The sequence below is a fragment of the Argentina anserina genome, chromosome 2 (assembly GCF_933775445.1).
Source record: "Argentina anserina chromosome 2, drPotAnse1.1, whole genome shotgun sequence".
Classification (NCBI taxonomy): Eukaryota; Viridiplantae; Streptophyta; class Magnoliopsida; order Rosales; family Rosaceae; genus Argentina; species Argentina anserina.
In genome coordinates this window covers 15812810-15834094 of record NC_065873.1, presented here as the reverse complement: position 1 = coordinate 15834094, position 21285 = coordinate 15812810, and the positions used below count along the sequence as shown (strand labels likewise).

At 38.3% G+C, this 21285-nt stretch overlaps 2 protein-coding genes across 2 annotated transcripts; both read left to right on the top strand.

The window, feature by feature from the left end:
* The first annotated feature begins 7478 nt into the window (after window positions 1-7478).
* LOC126782529 (uncharacterized) lies at window positions 7479-12604 on the top strand. Its single transcript, XM_050507784.1, has 9 exons — window positions 7479-7941; window positions 8510-8558; window positions 8649-8730; window positions 8823-8868; window positions 8957-9055; window positions 10298-10366; window positions 10439-10730; window positions 10850-11004; window positions 11285-12604. Exons 1-9 carry the CDS (start codon window positions 7531-7533, stop codon window positions 12257-12259), a joined length of 2178 nt encoding a protein of 725 aa, XP_050363741.1. The 5' UTR covers window positions 7479-7530; the 3' UTR covers window positions 12260-12604.
* A 5024-nt stretch (window positions 12605-17628) lies between these two features.
* LOC126784901 (probable serine/threonine-protein kinase PIX13) lies at window positions 17629-20901 on the top strand. Its single transcript, XM_050510445.1, has 6 exons — window positions 17629-17976; window positions 18439-18776; window positions 19328-19463; window positions 19594-19736; window positions 19866-19989; window positions 20132-20901. Exons 1-6 carry the CDS (start codon window positions 17907-17909, stop codon window positions 20587-20589), a joined length of 1269 nt encoding a protein of 422 aa, XP_050366402.1. The 5' UTR covers window positions 17629-17906; the 3' UTR covers window positions 20590-20901.
* The last annotated feature ends 384 nt before the right edge of the window (window positions 20902-21285 follow it).

The following is a 21285-nucleotide window of genomic DNA, read 5'->3' as shown; positions in this document are numbered from 1 at the left end:
CAGAAGAACAGAGTTGTACATGTAAAAGTTAGCTGCATATGATTAAGTAATGAGTCAGTAACGGGCACAATTTACTTGTTTGAAGTGATATGTGTTTACCATTCATTATAACTAGCCTTCCGAGAAATGACGCGTGTTAGAATTTATTTCATTTTAGATTATGTCGATATCAGTCAGTATCAGACAGAGTTTAGTACATTTTTTAAGTGATATGTGTTTACCACTCATTATAACTAGCCTTCATGCATGTTCTATTCATGTGGAGAGTTCATGCAAGTGCAGGAAACTACTTGGAGATATGCATTTTCCCATCATTTTGGGGGAGTTGGAATTGGACGTGATAACATTTGGAGAGTTCATGCAAGTGAAGGAAACTACTTCATAGTGGAAACTGTTTTAATCCTCTTACTCTTTTAGGCTCCTTATAAAATTTTCTTTAATATAAGCAATCTTATAAAAGAAGGGCATAGTAGAGAATATGCAATTGGCAGTTCCATAAGGCTTATTTCTTTAATTAATACTGACTAGCAACCACCACCCATTACGTGTATGCACAGACAATGAGCAGTTTTAGGGGAAAATTATTTGCATAGAAATTTTTTTTTATTTCTATTCTGATTTTAAATTTTATCTTCTTGTCCCTGAATTATATAATTTCATTTAAAGATAACATATGATGGAAGAGTGTTCATGTATTGGTTGACAAACTCTCTTCTGGTTATTATAGTAAGCCACTAATGCATGGATTCAATTTTGGAATGAAACTGATTATCATTACGTTCCTTATTTTTCTCAATTATAATCTCATATATTTTTGTGTTTGTTTTATCATAATACCTTCCAACATATTTGTTCCATGGACTAATTTATTCATAACAAATATGGTTTTTCAAAAATTTTGAAAAATGGGTAAATTTGTTGACACCAAAAGAGAAAGGCCTTCCAGTAGTGAAGATTTGCTCTAATATAAGTGGGACTTTTTATGTGAAGCAGTGGTGGAAGTGCTTGGTGGCAATGTCAATGGGAGTGGTAGGGCCGGTAAGATGAAGAAGGGCGAGAGACATAACCAATATGATTCTTAGACACAACGAAGATGATTGTTAGAGCATCTGCACCGACGAGCATCTACAAGCGGTGTGCTCGAGTAGGAGAAGATGAAGCTCGCACCGGCGACAGGAGGAGGTAAGCTGCTCGCCCAGTCAACCGAGCTGATTTGCTCGCCCGATCGCTCGAGCAAGTTTTGATCCGGCGTTTGCTCGTCCGCATGGCGGAGCCCACCGCCCGTGGGTGACGTCAGGCATGGGTCAAAATTTTTTTCTGTTAGGCGCGTGCAATGCACGCACTAGTTAAAAAAAAATTGCGAGCTAATGAATAGCTGACACGTGTCTCACCGAATGGGCCAACGGTTTAATAGATATGGGCCTTCCATTTTGAATCAGAAATTTCGATCAAACAACCAGAATTAATTCGCAACGGCTACTATTTGATCATAACGGAAATAAACCCAAAAAATTGTAAACAAATCCCAAAAATTTCAAAACTCTCCCAAAAAATTGCCTATAAATACTACTTCAATTTGTTATGAACTCACACCAATTTGTGGACAACAAATTTCACATCTTCCTCCATCTCCTCTCTCATTTCGTTTAGCATTTTTTTCCAAAATAATGGGCACCAATTGGCTTCCTTCCGAAGATTTACAAATGTGCATTTCTTTTGTCCGTCATAGCATTGATGAATATGACGGTAACAAACAAAAGAGGGACAAATTGTGGGAGACAATTCATGGCGATTATATGCAAAATTGGGTGCTAGCACCGGGTGAGAAACCTCCGAAGGAGCCGAGGACCCGAATCACGCTTGCTTCTCACTACAACAAGTTCAAGCTATTCTTGCAAAAATGGGGCGAATGTTTGGCGGCATCATGACAACGTATAGCTAGCGGCACTTCGCTAATGGACGAAATAAGTACATTGTTTTATCATATATTATAATTTTTATTTGATTATATGAATTAAATTATGTAATTTATATCTAATTTGTTTAAATATGTAGCACTGTTTACATATTTAATTATTTTAATATATCTAATTTTTTTACATTATTTTATTTTATTTTATTTGTTTAAATATGTAGCATTGTTTATATTATTTGTTTTAATATATCTAATTTGTTACATTATTTATTTTATCTAATTTATTTAAATTATGTAATTAAATAAGTACCTAACATAAGTTTTTTACATCATGAATTACAAGCTCAATCATGTTACTATAATGTCAAGAAGAAAAAGTTTACACACTTTGAATGTTGGGAAGTGGTTAAAGATCATCCATCTTTCGTTGCGGTGCTACCTACTACTTCATCTCCATATGCAAGTAGTTACTACGGTACTCCTTTCGCAACTGAATCATCTCTAACTATCAATTTGGATGACGACCAATTGAATGAGACACCTCAAAGCAACACGGCAGCTCCATCGAGTCCACCTAGACTAATGGGAACCAAGGCGGCAAAGAAAGCTAGGCGCCAAAAGAAACAGGGTAAGACTCCTATTGAGAACGGGTGGAGGTTTTGCATACCATTGCAAGTGACTAAGCATCATGGCATACCAAGAGGCTAGTCCATAATGAAAGTGAGCTTAATTTTTATGCGGAGTACATAGACATTCAAAAGCGGAAAGAAGCAAGGGCGGAAGAAGAGTTACGATTGAAGAAACAAGAGAATGACACAAGGATCATGACAATGGATTTGGAGGCTATGACCCAATCTCGAAAAGTATTTTGATGATTGCTCGATTACTCGACATCAATATTTAACCCTGTAAGCATCGTTAGTAGTATAAAGCAAGAGGGTATCGTTCATAAACCGGGGATCCAACCAGGGCTTAGAATCACATACATTTAACAACGAATTCATAAATATATAAAAGGTTTGATATATAGGATCATATTGAAAGATAAAAACAGAAAATAAAACCTAAACTAATATATACATGTGATCAACCAACCAACACATAAACAATCACCAAAACAATTCATACAAAGCTAACGAAAACAAGTTCTAGTCCTCCTTTAAGAGTCATGCCGAGACACTATCATGAATAACTAAGGTTGGATCATGCAATTAGGGTCCTAAGCAGTAACCTAAACACATAGACACTTAACACATTCGATTCATTCCAAGCGGTCTTAATCGAAATCTAACATGCTTATCTTACCATACAACTCCAAAGCCATGCATATTGAATTCATTAAGCATGTCACCTACTTAACCAACAATCATGCAATTTCGAAAATCACATAGGAAAGATAATGTTCATGGCATAAGTCTTTAATCCAACAACCTAAATATCATGCTACAAGCGTATACATAACACATAGATACTTTCGAAATCATGCAAGAACAAAGCACGGCAGAAACTAAAATCATAGAACTAAAAACCTAAAATCGCAACTTTATATAATTTGAATCAAGTAGCTATTTCATAGACAAAATCAAAACAAGATTACTCTACACAAATTGCAAGCTCATCCAAGAACAAGAAAAACCAAAAACCGAAATAGAAATAGAGAGAATCATGGTTACACTTTATCAATCAAGCGATCTCACAAAGTATAGCCGTGGCTTTCTAAGGGGATGGAACTTCTTCACAAGCGTGCTTCGAAGCTATAGATTGGTGGGGAATGGTGGAATCGATTTTAGGATTTCTTGGAAGGGTGAGGGACTGAGTCGGCAGAGCTAGGCTTGTGCTTGTGTCCAAGGTTGATGATGATCTGAATGGGGAGGCCGAGCCTCTATATATAGGAGTCTAGGAAGCCCTCTTTGCCGTCCCTTGTAGGAGATAGAATCCAATTGGGAAGCTGAAATCTTCTTTGATATGGATTTTGATTCATGTACTCCAAATCCAACTTGATGTAGGAAACCAAATCCAATAGGGAGACCACATAAGGGCTGCACGGCATCTCTCCATGTCCAACTAGGAATAGCTAGGCCGGCCTCTTCTTCTCCTTCTTCCACTCGGACATGATTTCCTTATCTCACTAGGAATGCATCACAGCATCTCTACTCCTTATCCAAGTATGATTTGTCTTTCCTGAAAAGAAATCGACGATTAAGGAATATGAAAGAATGACAATAGGAAAGTAGAGTCCTAGTCGAGTAAGGAATCCTAGCTCAATAAGGATTTCTGACACTTAGCACAATTTCATCATCAATTCATCTAAATTCGGCATAGCTCTCCTTAGAACATACAAATATCAAATATGAACCTAAAACAACTAAATAAGAAGTAACAAAGCATAAGAATAGGGCATATAAACATTAAGAACGTCACACTTTGTGCTCCTATCATATTTTACCAAGAGGAAACTAGCAATCCTTAATGAAGGAGAAGCTAGTCAAGATCAACCTACCGATGAAACATATTTGGATTGTTATCACCCAAGTCGCGTGCTTTTTCCATAGTAGTTATAGTATTGTACTAAGAATAAATCTGGGCTTGGCTCTCATTTTATATAATTTAAATTTTTCGAGAAATAAAATGTAATTTATTTATTAAGTTGAAATTGAAATACACATTAAATTAAAACACATAATGAAATTAAACACAAGCTTAGTAATTAAACACAAACATCATGAAAACACACAATAAAACATATTTAAAGTATTTCACCGGTTTCCACTCTCCAAATGTGTTTCACCAAGTCTCTCTGGAGCTCTCGATGGATGTAAGCGGATTCGAGATCGGCAACACGGTCGTGAAACCGTTGTATATTAGCTCCATATCTACTGATTGGCTGAAAAAGAACTCGATTCCCTTATGCATTCACCGGCCCATCATAAACCCAGAAACCCCTCGATGGGTTTTGCAAGTCTTCTTCTTCTTCCTCATTATCATCCTCAACAATCATGTTATGCAATATAATACAAGCTAACATGATGGTAGTTATTACCGATTTGTGGTGCAATGTACAACTATGACGTATAATTGCCCATCGAGATTGCAAGATGCCAAATGCCCTTTCCACATCTTTCCGGTATGCTTCTTGTTTCTTTGCGAATAGCTTATCTTGCGGTGTCTAGGGATTGGAAATTGTTTTGACATATGTAGAGTACCTTGGATATATTCCGTCAGCCAGATAATAAGCTGTGGTGTACCTCTGTCCGTGGACTTCGTAGACGACAGTTAGGCCTCTTCCGGCAAGGATCTCTGAGAACACATTCGATAGGTGGAGCACATTAATGTCATTTTTAGCTCCAGGACACCCAAAAAAACTGTGCTATATCCACGTATCATACGAGGCCACTGCCTCTAGGATAACCGTTGGGCGACCCTTTCGCCCCGAGTATGCCCCTTGATAGGCGGTTGGGCAGTTCTTCCACTCCCAATGCATGCAGTCGATGCTTCCAATCATACCTGGAAAACCTTGGCGTTCGCCTTTAGCTAGTAGTCGCGTGAGGTCTGCCGGTGTTGGACTGCGGAGGTATCTTGGACCATAGAGATGAACCACTCGGCTGCAAAACTCCTTCATACATTCCAGGGTAGTCGATTCCCCCATCCTTGTAATTTCAGTACACTGATCTGCGGCTGACCCGTACGCTAGCATTCGTAGAGCCCCGGTCATCTTTTGTTCGGGAAGTAGCCCTAGCAAACCAGTGGCTTCTTCTCTTTGATGCCAAGACATGTTGTGGTTACAGAGGTCCGTCATGCTAATGTTGAATCGGTCTCTGCTCATCTTGTACCTCCGGCGAAAGTCTTGAGCGTTGAAAATTGGACGTTCGATGAAGTTATCTTCCATGAGATTGCGTCCCCTAGATAGCCTCTGACGTGGCTTATTCGGTTTTTTACCCAAACGTGAACCGCTTGGTCGTGTTGATTCATCGTGTTGTGCTTGCGCCATGACCACCTGATTCACAAATGATTGCTCCATATCGTCATCTCTTCTTGTTGATGTTGTCTCCGCCTGAAAAAATTGTGGAAGCTGAAAGGATTCCTCAGAGTGATGAACAATGAAATGTTGCTAAGTGTTTAGATTGAAGGATGAGTTATATGCTCGGATTCTTCACAATGGTGTGAGTATAGAATGAGTGATATTAGACGTTTTATAGCAAATTGGTCGAAAATCTTATCAGAAATTTGGTCCAATTATTTTGCCGACAGAGACACGTGTCAATTTTCTACTAGTCGAAAATCTTTTTCGGAAATCTGCTCCAATTATTTTGCCGACAATGACACGTGGCAGTGACACCTGTCAATTATCTATTAATCGAAAATCTTATCGGAAATTTTGGATAATATCGAGTCGATAATGACACGTGGCACATTATTATTGGTTGTTAATATATCTGGTAAAAAAAATTAATCATTTCACAACAAGACAAAATTGAATTGCTCAAGCAAATTGTAAATGGGTGTGTGAAAAAATCAATTTGCTTGAGCAAAATATGAAATCGATTTGCTTGAAGCAAATTTTGCTTCTGGCCATACCATTTGCTTGAGCAAATTCAATTTATGGGTGTGGATGCTCTTATAAATTTACAGTTTGTGCGTTTAAGACAGTTTCTTGAAAATGTACATATGTATTATGAGTTCGTACATTTTATAATCAATTCATCCGATCACTAACCAATTAAGGAATTAAGACAATTCTTTTTTTATTATAAACTCAAATGTGGATGAGTTAAAATTATTTAGCTTTAGATCGGTCTAAATATGTACACACTCAAAACTTGAGTTGAATACACTTCAATCTGGATATTTTCCAATGAAAACCATCTTATTAAGGATAAGTTGAGGATTTTTTAAATAATTTTTAATTAGTCCTATTTTTCGATTTTTTTAATTTCAACCGTTTATGTATTAAGTAAGTATATATATATATTAGATATACAATTTTTTAGCCAATTTATTAATCGTTAAGGTATCGAAGTAGCTCAAATTTATGAACGAACTAAAACCGTTAAACATGAACCGTTTGAGTTCATAATAAATTAATCATATTTATAAATATTTTACCGATTGCTAATTTGTAAATTAGATGGTTTATTTATATATATCTACAAACTAAAAAGTAGAAATATAAATATGAGATTGAAAACTTAATGAATCAAAGAAGTTTTTAACTAATTCTTAATAAGATGATCTTTATTAAAAAAAAAAATCTAATCCTTAACAAATAGTCCTGGTTAAAAGAATTAACGCGCAATCACATGAGAACGTCCGTCAAAATAAAGTTTGTTGCCTTCCTGTACGGGGAGCACAAAAACAACACGACCTCGTTTTGGCATCTCCCTGCCACGTGTCCCCACTCCACCACGCGAACCCGTGTGAGCATCACGTGCCACGCACGCAAGAACTATAAGTGCTCAAATAAACCAAATCTTAACCAATTGTTTTTTTTAAATTGCAATACAGAAAATAAGACCCCGTTTGTTTGGTTTGTGTTGGGTAAGAGAAACAAAAGAGGAGAGAGAGAGAGAGAGAGAGAGAGAGAGAGAGAAGGGTGGCAAAGCCCAAAAGAAAAGAGAATGGGTAAGGTAGTGGAGACGAAGAAGAAGAAGAAGAAAGGACGCCCTTCTCTTTTAGATCTCCAAAAACGCAACATCAAAGAGCAGCAGCAGCAGCTCCAGCTCCTCCAAAACCGCAACAATAATCACAATTCCAAACCTGCCCCTCGCTCCAACCCTAATTACACCCCTGCCCCCGCCTCCCACCTCCGCCGGTCCACCCGCCGCAACCCCAACCCCGAAGACGACGACTACGACTACGACGACGATTCCGAGCGCCGCGACAAGAAACTCAAGCTCGTCGTCAAATTGCCCAAATCCTCCGCGAATTCCGGCGAGTCGGAGAATGACGACGACGGCGCGTCGGAGAGCGGCAAAAAGCGCAAGATCAATGCTATTACCAACGGATCTGGCCCTCGTCACCCTCAAAAGGTGTTGGGTTTTTTGTTTTGTTTTGGGATTGAATAAAAATCAGTTGGGATTTTATTTGGGGCTTTTTTATTTTCGCGGCAAAAATTTTTTTGAGCCTTGTTTTATTCCAGTGGGACTGAAATTTATATACACGTTGACATGAAAATTCAAATCTCCTTGAATTTCGCACCGCACTGTTTTTTTGGTTTTTACCAGAATCTATAGTAAAATGGAGTTGACTAATGACTTGGTCCGGCCTGCAAAAATTGAGTATGTTTAAATTTAATTGATCATAATTTTTAGCTTAATTGTGTGTCTATATATGTACTGAGCACTAATAATGATTCTCCCTGTCATGTCTGATGAAAAAAGCACAAGTCTTGTCTTTTCTTCTTTTTGTAATTAATAACTATTATACCGGAATTTGCCACTGTAACTTCCCCTTTTGGTACTCTGAATGCTGGGTTTACTTTGCCTTATTCCGACCTGGTTTTTGCTAGTGGTGCTTTACCCAGAATGGAAACATATGCTGTGTGTACATTTATTTCAAACTACCTTAGTTACTGAGTTTAATTTTACTTTTTGTCAGGGTGAGAAGTCGGTACCTGTTTCCAATCCCTCCTCAAGCACCCACCAAGGTTGGCTGATAACCCGCATTGTTGATTTGTTGTCGTGTTTGATTACAGGGTTGGATTGGAAGTTTTAATATAAGTTGTGATAATGTGCAGGTGGGGTGAAGTCGGAACCTGGACCCTTTACTCCTCTACCGGATACACAGCTGCTACTGTTTGTTCTTGAGAGGCTTCAAAAGTATGTTTCAGGGTGTTTTGGTGTATCATGGTCTGCTGTTGCACATTCAGTTTGTTGATTTGATTTTTTATTTTTTTGGATATTTATTCCAGGAAGGACACATATGGGGTGTTTTCTGAACCTGTGGACCCCGAAGAGGTTAGTTTGTAGGAGATGCATTTACTTCCTGGACTTTGTTTGATGTTTCTCCTTGTATACTAATTTTTTTTTTCTGTATGCTACACAGCTTCCAGACTACCATGAAGTAATAGACAATCCTATGGATTTTGGGACGGTGAAGGATAAACTTCTTAGTGAAGTGTATGCCAGCTTGGAGCAGTTTGAGGTCAGCTTATACGGATTTGAGTTCCTTTCAATCCTCATTGCCACCTTATGTTTTTATTTGAATCTTCCATTCATCACTATTTCTGCTAACCTGGTTGAATGGGTTGTGAATTTGTGAAAGAAATGATCTTATTTGGAATTAGTTTTACTTTCAATTAACTTGCTACTGTGACAATCATCGTCTTGGCATATCCGACATCTATGACAAATTGTACAGTCACACACTGAGATATAAGAGGATTAGGCCATTCCATTATTTTTACCTCAAGTTTTAATTTCTATTGGGATTTCACTGAACACATTCATTTTTGTGATGTGTGTACAAGTTCTGATAAGAGCAGTGATTAATCTGGTTTGAAAACCCTGACATTACTATTTTCTGTTACTGAGATTGATACCTAGTGATTGTTATTAGTTAACCGATAAAGACCGTACTTGATAGCCATTTCACCTTCTCATTGGTCGGTTTTACTTCTGATACAGTTTTAGTATTGCTGGGAACCATTGGCTCATTAAGTTCTAAAGGTTAATTGACTTGTATTTTTGCTCATTGGTAACATTTTAACTTGTGGAGTTTCGCTCCGTGGGATAAAATGTGAATTGTATCCCTAAGCGTCATTGCATAAGCATACAAGGCCTTGTTAGATAATTCTAACTAGAAAGGTAATGCCGTCTGGAGTGATTTCAATTTTATGGCCCACCCCACCAAAATTAATAAACAAATAAATAATCAGAGAATGCTGCATGCAGTCCAATGTATTTTGTATCATTTATGCAGCAATCTCTCATTCATGCAGCATTTTCTCATTCTTTCTAGTGTGTTGTTTTTCTTGCTGATATTCAAATTGTTTATATCCCATGGTTTTAATATGTGTATATTTGTATTAATGCATTGTATTCTTCTTTGATTTGGGTGTTTTTTTTTTCTTATTTTTCTTTTCAGTATAAACCCATTATGTGACCTTAACATTACTCACTTATTGCACAGGGAGGCAATGTATTACTGTGTCCTTTAAATTTAAAGTCGCAGTACTCTCTGTTTATGGTTCTATTCAGCAACTTGGTGTGCTTGGGCTATCTATTATTGTATACAGATTTTTAATTTTAAAGTTAGTCAATCATGTGGTTCCCATTATTGCATATTGTTATGCCCCTTTTTTTTTGTTGAATCATTTGAAGATTTGGTATTTCTTTCTTATGCAATTTTTTGACAGATATTAAATTTGATTTAATGATGTTGCAGGATGACATTTTCTTAATCTGCTCGAATGCGATGCAATACAATGCCCCAGATACCATATATTTCCGACAGGTACTGTTATATCCAGCTCCTTCTTTATGTAGGTTGAAAATGTGTTGTTTTAACTCCGGTGATTTATTCTAGGCGCGCTCCATCCATGAGCTTGCGAAAAAGAATTTTGAAAACTTGAGGCAAGATAGTGATGATAACGAACCAGAACCCAAGGTCGTAAGAAGGGGTAGACCACCGACCAAAAATTTGAAAAAACCACTTGGGAGGCCTCCCTTGGATCGTGCTGGTTCAGAGTTTTCAGACGCCACGCTTGCTACTGGGACAGAAAATGCCATATTGTCCAATCATGATCGTTCACAAAATAATGATGTGTATACTACTTGGTTGGCTGATAACAAATTCGAGAGGAATGATGACTCAACAGGTTTGAGTCACTTTTGACTTCGCCTCAATTTTCAATTATTTTGCTTCATATATTCATCTGTTTGCTATCAAATATCTATTATTGATTTCAATTGAAATGTTTCTTTCGCATCATTTTAGGTAGCATGTTGAGAGGTAATTCCAAGACTGGACAAAAGCAGTTTGTGTTCGACGAGACCAGGCGTAGTACATATCTACAATCTAATCGTTCAGCTAATGGAAGAGAGTCAACTGTGTTGGCTACATTTGATAGAGAAAGAAAACAGCTAATGCCTGTATGTATTCTACTGTTTTCCTGTTCTCTAAGGTTTTATGTAGATGAATACGTAACAAGTATGTGGAGCATGTAGATTGGATATTGGATAGATATATTGTGGTTAATGAATAGTTATGGTGCTACCGAAGTTTACTAGGCATTTATAAAGGGAAAATGGAATCAGATTGAACTTTACATCACAACTGCCTACTGTTTCTTGCCTTTTGGTTGGCAATGGGCTAGTTCTTATGCAATACTAGCTTGCCTAGAGTTTACATGTGTCGTATGTTGTGAATCAGGTAGGGCTTCAGTCAGATGGTTACGCGAGAAGCTTGGCTCGGTTTGCAGCAAATCTTGGACCTGTGGCTTGGAGAATTGCTGCACATAGGATCCGAAGATCATTGCCTGCTGGTGTTAAATTCGGCCCTGGGTGGGTTGGTGAAAATGATGTTGCTCCTCATAGGCCACTGATAGTAGACTCATCCTTGAAAGAGCAGCAATTTTCTCCACAGTCCTTGCCCCTTCGTGCGAATTCGTCGTCTGCTGCGACATCTTGCTCTACTGAATCAAATAAAAATAAGTTATTGGAGAAACCTTCTGGGCATAAATTGTCAGAGGAACACCCAAGCAGTCCTCCCCCACTGTCCGCTGCCACCTCTTCAGATCCCTTAGTTGCTATCAAATCTCCTGAACTGCAAACAGGAAAAGGAGAAACTGCTGAAGGATCAAATTCTCGTGGTGTAATAAATATGATGAATAGTAATCTTGGTGGATTCCGGCCAAGGCCTCCTTTTCAGATTCAGCAGACTCCTGAAATACAACCTGGGATGAATGGAGTGAATGGAACATATGGATTACAGCATCCTGCCCAGATAGGGAAACAAGTTGGTGTGACCAGGTCTGGTAGCTTCAGCTTCCAATCTTCTCAAATGCCTGACCAAGTCACCAGAACTAATACTAACTTGACTCATCTAGGGACTTCAAACAGCTTAAATTCAGAAGAAACCAAGCCCTCTGAAAATCCAGGTACAATGCAGTCCTCTGTTTCATATTCAAATTCAGTGAATGAGACACTGCCAGCCCGAACCTCAGGGGTTCGTACCCGATCATCTAGGCAAGGGTCATTACAAGAAACTAAACCTAGTTCAGGATTCTCACCCCAACAGAAGTCTGACTCAATTCCACCCGATCTGAACGTCAGATTTCAGTCCCCAGGGTCCCCTATTTCTAGCCGGGCTGATTCAACGCAGCCGGATTTAGCATTGCAGCTCTAAGAATAATTGATTGTCCCCTCTTTTCAGTCTTCCGTTAATTTTTAGTTAACCATAGAGTGGTGTGGGTGATGAGATCATAGGGATTGCTTTAAGGCACAGCCAAGCCGCACCTAATTGTATTGCAAAGGAGTAGGCTGTTCTTGTATAGATTACTGTATCATTCCTAATTTGTAGGTCTAGAAGTAATAGAAAGGCTTAATTTGTAACACCAGGGACCATGATTTAGCTGAGTATGCGTTCCTGGTGATGTATTCATGTTTATCATACCTGTAAACTCCTTGTTCAATCCAAGGAGATACCCTTGTTCCAGATGATGTAATGTTACTCTTATATTAAATTGTATCAGTTTACAGAAATAAATTTTGTATAAAATCCAAGAAATTGTTGATAGCAATATGATGACGAGCATGTATTCTGTTGAAGTAGAAATAGTTATACATATAAAATGACTACAGACTGAAGACAAGCTTGAACATGACTCTTGACTTTGAATCAAGTCCTGGGTTGGAAGCCTATCTAGTTCGTTTGGTTAGAGATGCAAACCACAGTGTATATATATGAGGCCGGATCAGAAGCGGACGTTTGCGCAGTGTGGATTTGCCTGTTCTGGTGACGCGCAGTGACGACGCGGATGGTGCCGGTCATGCTCCCTCTCTCGGCGCTCCTGTTTGTGCCGAGCTCTATTGACGGTTCACGGTGGCCGGAATCTGTAAATTTCCCATAAACTTGAAATTTCTAGAAATTTGCAGATTCCTGCTGCCGTGAGCCGACGATGTAGCTCTGGCCGGCATATATAGGAGTGCCGAGAGGGGGAGCACGAGCGGCACCATCCGCGCCGTCGTTGAGCATCACGGTCGCCGGAATCGCCGACGTCCACAATTTTGGTGCAGTGTAGACATATATAGAGATAGTAAGAATTACTCTGTTTCTTTCCTAGATTAATGGTGATAAGTCTAATCAAGAATCATAAGACCAATGACGGCAATGAGAACTTCTGTGTGAGTTGTCAATCGACTTGAGCAGGGTGGATCTAGCGTCTGGCTTGCATGGGCTGGAGCCTTTGCAAGTTTTTCATATATAGGTAGTTACCCTAGCAAGTAAGCATAATTTAGTGATTGGTTCAGTTGGTTTTAGTGCACCCATCTTTTCCAATTCCTTAGTTCGAATCCCAGAGATTTGTGCTATTTATTTTTTTTAATGTTTTTTTCAAGTTTTTTTTCTCCTTATTTTTCTTTTTTGGTTCTTTTGTTACCCATTTGTTTTTTTTCTCCATTTTTGTCTCATTATTTTATATTTTCTAACATTATTCATTAGTTTTTCTCAAAAATTTCCAAAGGTTTTTGCTCTCTCTCATTTTGTTCTCCATTATTCCTTTTAGTACAATATTTAGAATTACATTCTAAGGGGGTGTGTAATGTGTATGAATTAGTGGATTTTTTTAAGAAATCAATGAAATTCAAGAGTCTAGGTGTATTCAATTGAGATTTTTAAAAGTTATTATGAAATTCATGAAAGTTTGAGTGTATTCAATTATGACTTTTTTAAATGAATAGAAGTATGTGGGTATCCAAAATATCATTCATACTTACGGAATTATAAACTCATGGATTTTCTAGTGTTAATTGTACATACCACAATCTAAAAATTGTCTAGCCTCTAAACCAAAGATTTTCATAGACTTTTTCATGGACTTTTTCATTATATTTAAAGATGTTCATTCTCCACCATTTTTCTTTATTTTCTTTTTGCCTTTGTTTTATCAATTATTTTTCCTACAACCCAACATGTTTATGCAAACTATGATTCCATGATTGTTCTCTTATTCTTTATGTTATGTTTTTACCTTGTATCTTTATATATATATATATTTAAACTTCATTTTCATATGTGGACACATGTCTAATGTTAATAATAAGACGAATGACGATGAAAAAAGTTCATTAAAAGAAATGAGAATAATGATCATATTAATATCATGAACACCGAATTCTTTAGCTTGAAACTTCTTGAACAATTTATTACTTTCATTTATTTGGTACATATTGGTCGATTAATTAAATATTAAAGATTTCTTTTATTTTCTTATAAATAATTGAGATTCTCTAATTTCTTTATAATAGACACGACCAATAAATTTGCTTAGAACAAAAGTTGTTCCGTAAACAAACTTCTTAGCTAGCATGCATAAAATCCCCATTCAATAGCACCCACGAGGCGTCAGTTGTCAGAGAACCCATAAGGCAAACCTAGATGCTTTAGGTGCACCTGGGAGTAAAACAAATTATCACCGAACCTTGGGTTTATAATTGACTAAATTGAAAAACATTATATGCACATTATTCAGTTACTATGCATTACTTTCTTAACTAACAAAAACGTAGCTTCAATTTTTATGATTACTGAAAAATCTATAAAAGTCAATCAATATGAATTTATGGATTTCATGAATCAGTAAAAGTCTGTAGAAATCAGCCAAAAGTTTGTGATTAAAATAAGTGATTTTAACAATTATGTGAAAGTCTGTATACTTTTTAAAGAGTCGATGATATTTCTAAAAAGTCTTTCAATTAAAATAAGTCTACACAAATCTAAATATAATACACCCCCTAAATCTTAAAGAACAAAATTACCTGCAATTTGTTTTTCGAGGAAGCCCTACCACATTATACATTCTAAATCCGCCACTGGGCTCGAGTCATGTGGATCCTCAGATACCCACAAATGGGTCGGGTCCATCACTTTTAAAGCGTTCCTCAAAGTCTCCGTGGCCTACCTGAATTAGAGCTTGAAGATGAGGATGAAGATGAAGATGAAGATGAAGATGAAGATGAAGATGAAGATGTATGGTACTTTGAGGTGACGACTCGAGGCAGTCAAGATTCATGATTAGGGTTGTCTCACATTTCACCGAAATTTCATTGTCAGTTCAGAACAGTCAACAAAATGAGATGGCCTAATTAGGTAAATTATAGCTGAATTTATATAACTGCTTTTAGAGATCTTCCTCCAATTGATTGCTTGAAATTCTTGTCTGAGCATCCTCACTTCACCAAGAACTAGCTCATCCATACTTTAGAGCTAACAATGACATTGGTCATAGTCACTGCATCTGATTCCACGGACTCAATCATTTTAAAATCATTCATTATATAGTATCTCGCTCGTACCACAAAGAACAGCCCCCTCACTCGAGTGATCCGAGAGCTTAATATTATGAACCATTGCTCCTTTCTATCTTCCCTGATCATCCCTAATAACCGCGCTCATAGTACCTTTTCCCCATTCTGATCACAAGCTAGCTTAATGTCACGGACCTAGCCATTCGGCTGCCACACTTGGTCCATGCGGCGCTCCATCCCCATGGAACCAGCCTTATCTAACGGGGCAATACACTGGTTTCGCCCTGCCTTGGGCTCATCAGGGGATCGGCTCCAGACCCCTACCTGTGTGTAGGGTGGCCAACTCGCCTCTTTGACGTTAATTCCTTGACCAGCAACAAGCTCTCCGAATTTAACCGGGTCGGCATGCTTGAACCCCTCGGAAGGAGCAACCATATATCTCCCACACATTGAATCTTGGAGCAAATCCCGTATATGCATGAAGTTCTTTCAACCAGCAGTCCACGATCGACACTCCCAAAAATAGGGACATGACATCCTCCCCCACCAAACTTGGTGTACGTCCTCGTACACAGCATCCTCCCTTGCGGCCGCGCATCCCTTGTGCGCCTGCGCAACCCTTGTGCGTCCGCGATGCTTAGAGCGACAAAAAAGAGTTCCCAAAGATCTTCTACCCAACAATGACTTCGCGCCGGATCTCTCTTGTCCTGGACATTGCCACAGATCTTCTCGTCCGGTCCTCCCCCTAGAGGCGACCCTGCCTACTCGACTCCCCCGCGGAGTCCCCCGTAACTTGGGGACACGGCGACACGTGTGAGCGCTTGGCGAACACAACGACAGAGATGTTGAGGTGGCTATGATACCACTTGTCACGGACCTAGCCATTCGGCTATCACACTTGGTCCATGCGACGCTCCATCCCCATGGAGCCAGTCTTATCCAACGGGGCAATACACTGGTTTCGCCATGCCTTAGGCTCATCAGGGGATCGGCTCCAGACCCCTACCTGTGTGTAGGGCGGCCAAGTCGCCTCTTTGACATTAAGTCCTCGACTAGCGACAAGCTCTCCGAATCTAACCGGGTCGGCATGCCTAAACCCATCGGAAGGAGCAGCCATATATCTCCCACACATTGAATCTTGGAGCAAATCCCACATATCCTTGATGTTCTTTCAACCAGCAGCACACGATCGACACTCCCAAAAATAGGGACGTGACATTAAGCAAGCTATAAGCAGCCGCCCTCCATTTTTTTTTTTGTAAAATGGATGAATAAATGAGTTGACTTTAGCTTTTAAAAAATACGAATATGAAAAGGCCTGTTCCTTTTGCTAGGAAAATTATAGGAGAAATCACAAACAAACTCGTAACATTCCAAAGGTCTACAATGCAGCTAAAAGCCACATTCATACATAACTTGTTCCTCTAATTCTATATATATGGAGATTACTCGTCTGTACATATATATTGTTTGTTATCAAATAGTTAACTACTACTCTAGAAAGGCATAACGTAGTGTGTGGGGGTTGATTACCCAGTCAAAACGAAAGAAAAATAATTCTACACCGAAGAGTTGTTGCGTCAAGATTGTGCGGCAACGGAAGTAGTATGAGTATATATGGTCATCAAAAATTGTTACCCTCTTCGATCTTTCTCATCTTTTAATTGTGTTTTTAAGTTCAAGATTGATCTAGGTCTACACGCATGATAGTAAAGCCATGCATGCATGTACACATTGACATGAGTATCAAGATGCCGAGAAGATAAATCTGCATTGATATCAAGATGTGTGTGAAGAAATATTCAAGATTTGTTTTACCAAAGAAGAAAATACTTGTCTAAAGTCTAAACCCAGAAAATACTTGCAACACAAGTTACACAACTATCCTCATTCCCACAGATGAAATCACATAACCTATAAAAACAGTGTACCTGTTGTTCAGAAAGTACTATTGACCATCAAAAATTCGCAGATGCCAATTCTAAATTATTTTCTTCTCAATTCTTGGTTGCTTTCTTTGAATAGAAATAAATCAAATTATTTATGTTTGACACTTTGACTAACTAACACGCAAGCCGCGGCAGTTGACTCAGAAACCACGTTTGTAATTGCCTGCAATCTTTGCAGTAACCAGGAAAAGTGAGAAGCTTGCGTTTTGTTTGGTGGACTCAGTCTTGAGTAGTAAAGGGTCTTTTTGTTTTAACCGTAGTTTGGGTTGCTGAAATGGGTCAAGCACAATAAAGCTCAGACATAAACAAAGTCAGAGGCTTTAATAGTGGAGATTGAGACCCAGTTTAGTTGTTGAAGCAGAATGGAAGACATCATTGCTCAGAGCTAAAAGGAATAGTTGAAGAGCAACTTTCTACACCAATATCAAGAAAACAAGAGCCTTTTCCTCTGTAACTTCCACAAGTTTGTATCTTATTGTTTCTTTTAAACCTGGGAAGAACAAACCCAGTGTCAGGAGGCAGGTCAAGTTGTTTGTGTATATAGAGATCTCATCAGGTTGAGAATTGAGAGAGACAGAGATGGGCAATTGCTGGTTTTCTTCAAAAGCTGAAGACTCAACACCAACTACTACTGGTCAGCTGAGTACAGGTATCCAAAAAGTCAAATGTTTGATTCTGTTCCTCACAAAGTTGAATGAATTCTTCATCTTTCCATTTGGGTTTGTTGAATTCTACTGGTTGTTGAGCAATGCCTTATCTTTAATTGAAATCTGAACTTGGTTATATGACTTGTATCTCATCACTGTGTGTGTTAATCAAGTTCATGCAACAATTTTTCATATGGTAGTTGTTCAACTTCAAGTCACTAGATTTTGCGTCTCTTGGATTGTATTCTTTTTCTTTAGGATTTGATAAGGGAAGTTGAGTTCATGTAATTTGCTGCATGAAGGGGATCTAAATCTAATGAAACAGATTTGAGTATAAATGTTGAGGTAATATGAGCATTCAATCAAAAAAGAGAGGCTAATAATATAAAATGCTAATCAAAGACTTGCATTTTCTTTGTGGCTTGTACTACACACGATTTCTAACTCTAATATTATTGTTACAGTGCCGAGTAATACATCTCAATCAACCAGTGCTACCATATCTACATCTTCTGGGGGAAGCACTGTATCCAGGAATAGCCAGTTTTCGGCTAGAAGTGGCGACGAGACCTGTCCAGATGGGCAGATTCTACCGGATGCAAACTTGAGGATCTTCAGTTACCTAGAATTGAAAAGTGCAACTAGAAACTTCAGATCAGATACGGTGCTTGGGGAAGGAGGTTTTGGAAAAGTCTATAAAGGTTGGCTTGAGGAGAGGCCAGCCACCAAATCTGGAAGGACATCTGTAATTGCTGTAAAGAAATTGAATTCGGAGAGTTTGCAAGGCTTTGAGGAATGGCAGGTAAATCTTGCATATGCTTTTTGGAGAAGCATATAATTTGTGATGTTTATTTATGTATGATCTTTCAGGTAGCAGTAGAACTTATAGACCTCTCACCTTTTTTTTTCCGGACTTCTCACCTTGAACTAGTTTTCCCATGTTCCATTCACTTTCATACTTTAAGCACTTGAGATTGCTAATGTTGCACTTGTGTTTTGATGCATCATAAAGTGGAAAGTACTGCATACCGTTGTTAAACATTGAGCATTGTTAGTTAATTGAATTTGAGGTTCGGCCACTGTAGTATCACTGGTCATTTTCAGGGAAGGTAGTGCACCTTGTGGCCTCTGTCTGTAGTTAAAGAATTACATATAGAGCTATACATATGCTAAACAATCTTATGACATGCAAATTTCTCAAAAATAGATTAGGTCAAATAGTGAACCCAGTTGTTATGAAAGGGCAAAATTTCAAAGGGTCAAATAGTTTACAGAAAACTAATTTCTGTAAGTGTATCAAGGTAGTCTGGTTCATGCGTTGTATTCTTATCTGCTTGTTCTTTGTTTCTGCAGTCAGAGGTGAATTTCTTGGGGAGACTTTCTCATCCTCATCTTGTAAAGCTATTGGGATACTGTTGGGAGGAGAAAGAACTGCTGCTTGTCTACGAGTTCATGCAAAAAGGAAGCTTGGAAAACCATCTTTTTGGAAGTAAGCAAAAGATCATTCATAAAATTTGGCATAACTATTTTATGCCATATAAATACAAAAATTTTCATCATCCATTTTTCAAATACATTAAGTTTGCTTTTCACTGAACACTTCATTCTTATTCTTGCAGGGGGTTCAGTTGTTCAGCCACTTCCATGGGATATACGGCTCAAAGTTGCAATAGGAGCAGCTCGAGGGCTGGCATTTTTGCATACATCAGAGAAGCAAGTAATCTATAGAGATTTCAAAGCATCTAATATACTACTTGACGGGGTAAAGTTCTATTCCCTTTGGGAACAGATCTCAGAAACTATTTAAGCATATTATCAAGAATACTGAGATCTTCTAGTGACTAGTGCTCATATGTGTGGCTCTCATTCTCATTATTTGTTTGCATTGCAGTCCTTTAATGCCAAGATATCCGACTTTGGCTTGGCAAAATTGGGTCCTTCAGAGAGTCAATCTCACGTGACAACCCGGGTCATGGGCACATATGGTTATGCTGCTCCTGAGTATGTTGCCACAGGTAATCCTTTATCCTTATAGCCTACTGAATTTGTGAGCTGATAATGTCCAAGCGTTTGCCTTTGCTTGTCAATCAAGGTCACTTATAAAAACATTCTCAAGTTTATGCCTTGACAGTCTTCATATGTTGTTTGATTAAACAGGGCATCTCTATGTAAAGAGTGATGTGTACGGTTTTGGTGTTGTGTTGGTCGAGATCTTAACAGGTTTACGGGCACTTGATACAAATCGTCCAAGAGGAAAACATAGTCTTGTGGATTGGATAAAACCATTTTTATCAGATAAAAGAAAATTGAAAGGCATTATGGACCCTCGACTGGAGGCAAAGTATCCTGCCAAAGCTGCATTTCGAATTTCTCAGCTTGCACTAAAATGCATTGAATCTGAGCACAAACACCGGCCATCGATGAATGATGTTGTGGATACTTTGGTAAGAATCCAGTCAGTGAATGAACTTATAAGGGAGCCTAGGATCCGTTCCACTCGGTCTACTCATCCTATGGCTCATCGCCAAGGTCAGGGGCCATTGCACCATCGTTCTCCACTTCACCCCAGGCCAGATGGAAATCAAAACTACCAACAGTCACCTAAAATGAGGTAATGCTGATACTGCAGCTGTCAGGCTGTCAGCAATTAGACCCTTTGTGGCCGATAACATAATGTCATAGAGTTGCTATTTCTCCATTTGTTTATCTGTTGGTGATTAGAATGAGCCTACTGTTGTTGTACTGAAGTTGGTACATAAGCTATGTAACTGTAATTATTTTGGTAGCCTGGTAAACAGAAAACTTGTTAGCAAAGTCATTAGTCATGACTCTGGTAGACTGGTAGGAAAATTTATAGTTTATATATAGTACTCAACTCTTCCATTTATTTTGTTGTTGAATTGAAGTACCTTGATATTCTTTTGGGACTCAGAAGGTGTTAGTTGTGACTGGTGAAGCATGTAAGTCCCAACCTGTCAGTTTACCATTTAGCTTGTAGTTCGTTCTGAAAATCATAATACTAATACAGGAATAATTATACATTCTGAATTGTGTCATTTCCAAAAATTATTTTTAGACTCGTTAATTACTTATCACCGAGTTTGAGCGTGCACGAGATCAAGTAAATTGAGACTGAGGGTGCATAGTGACTATAGTTCATTTTTGATCGCTAAACCAGCTAAAATCGTGAGCCCGTGAGTTCGAGTAGAATCTTATAGTGTAATTTTTCGTGTGGGAAATTTTCTTCAAAGAACTAAACACCAAATCAGTGATCTCAATTCTTAATATACTTGTAATAAATAATAATAATA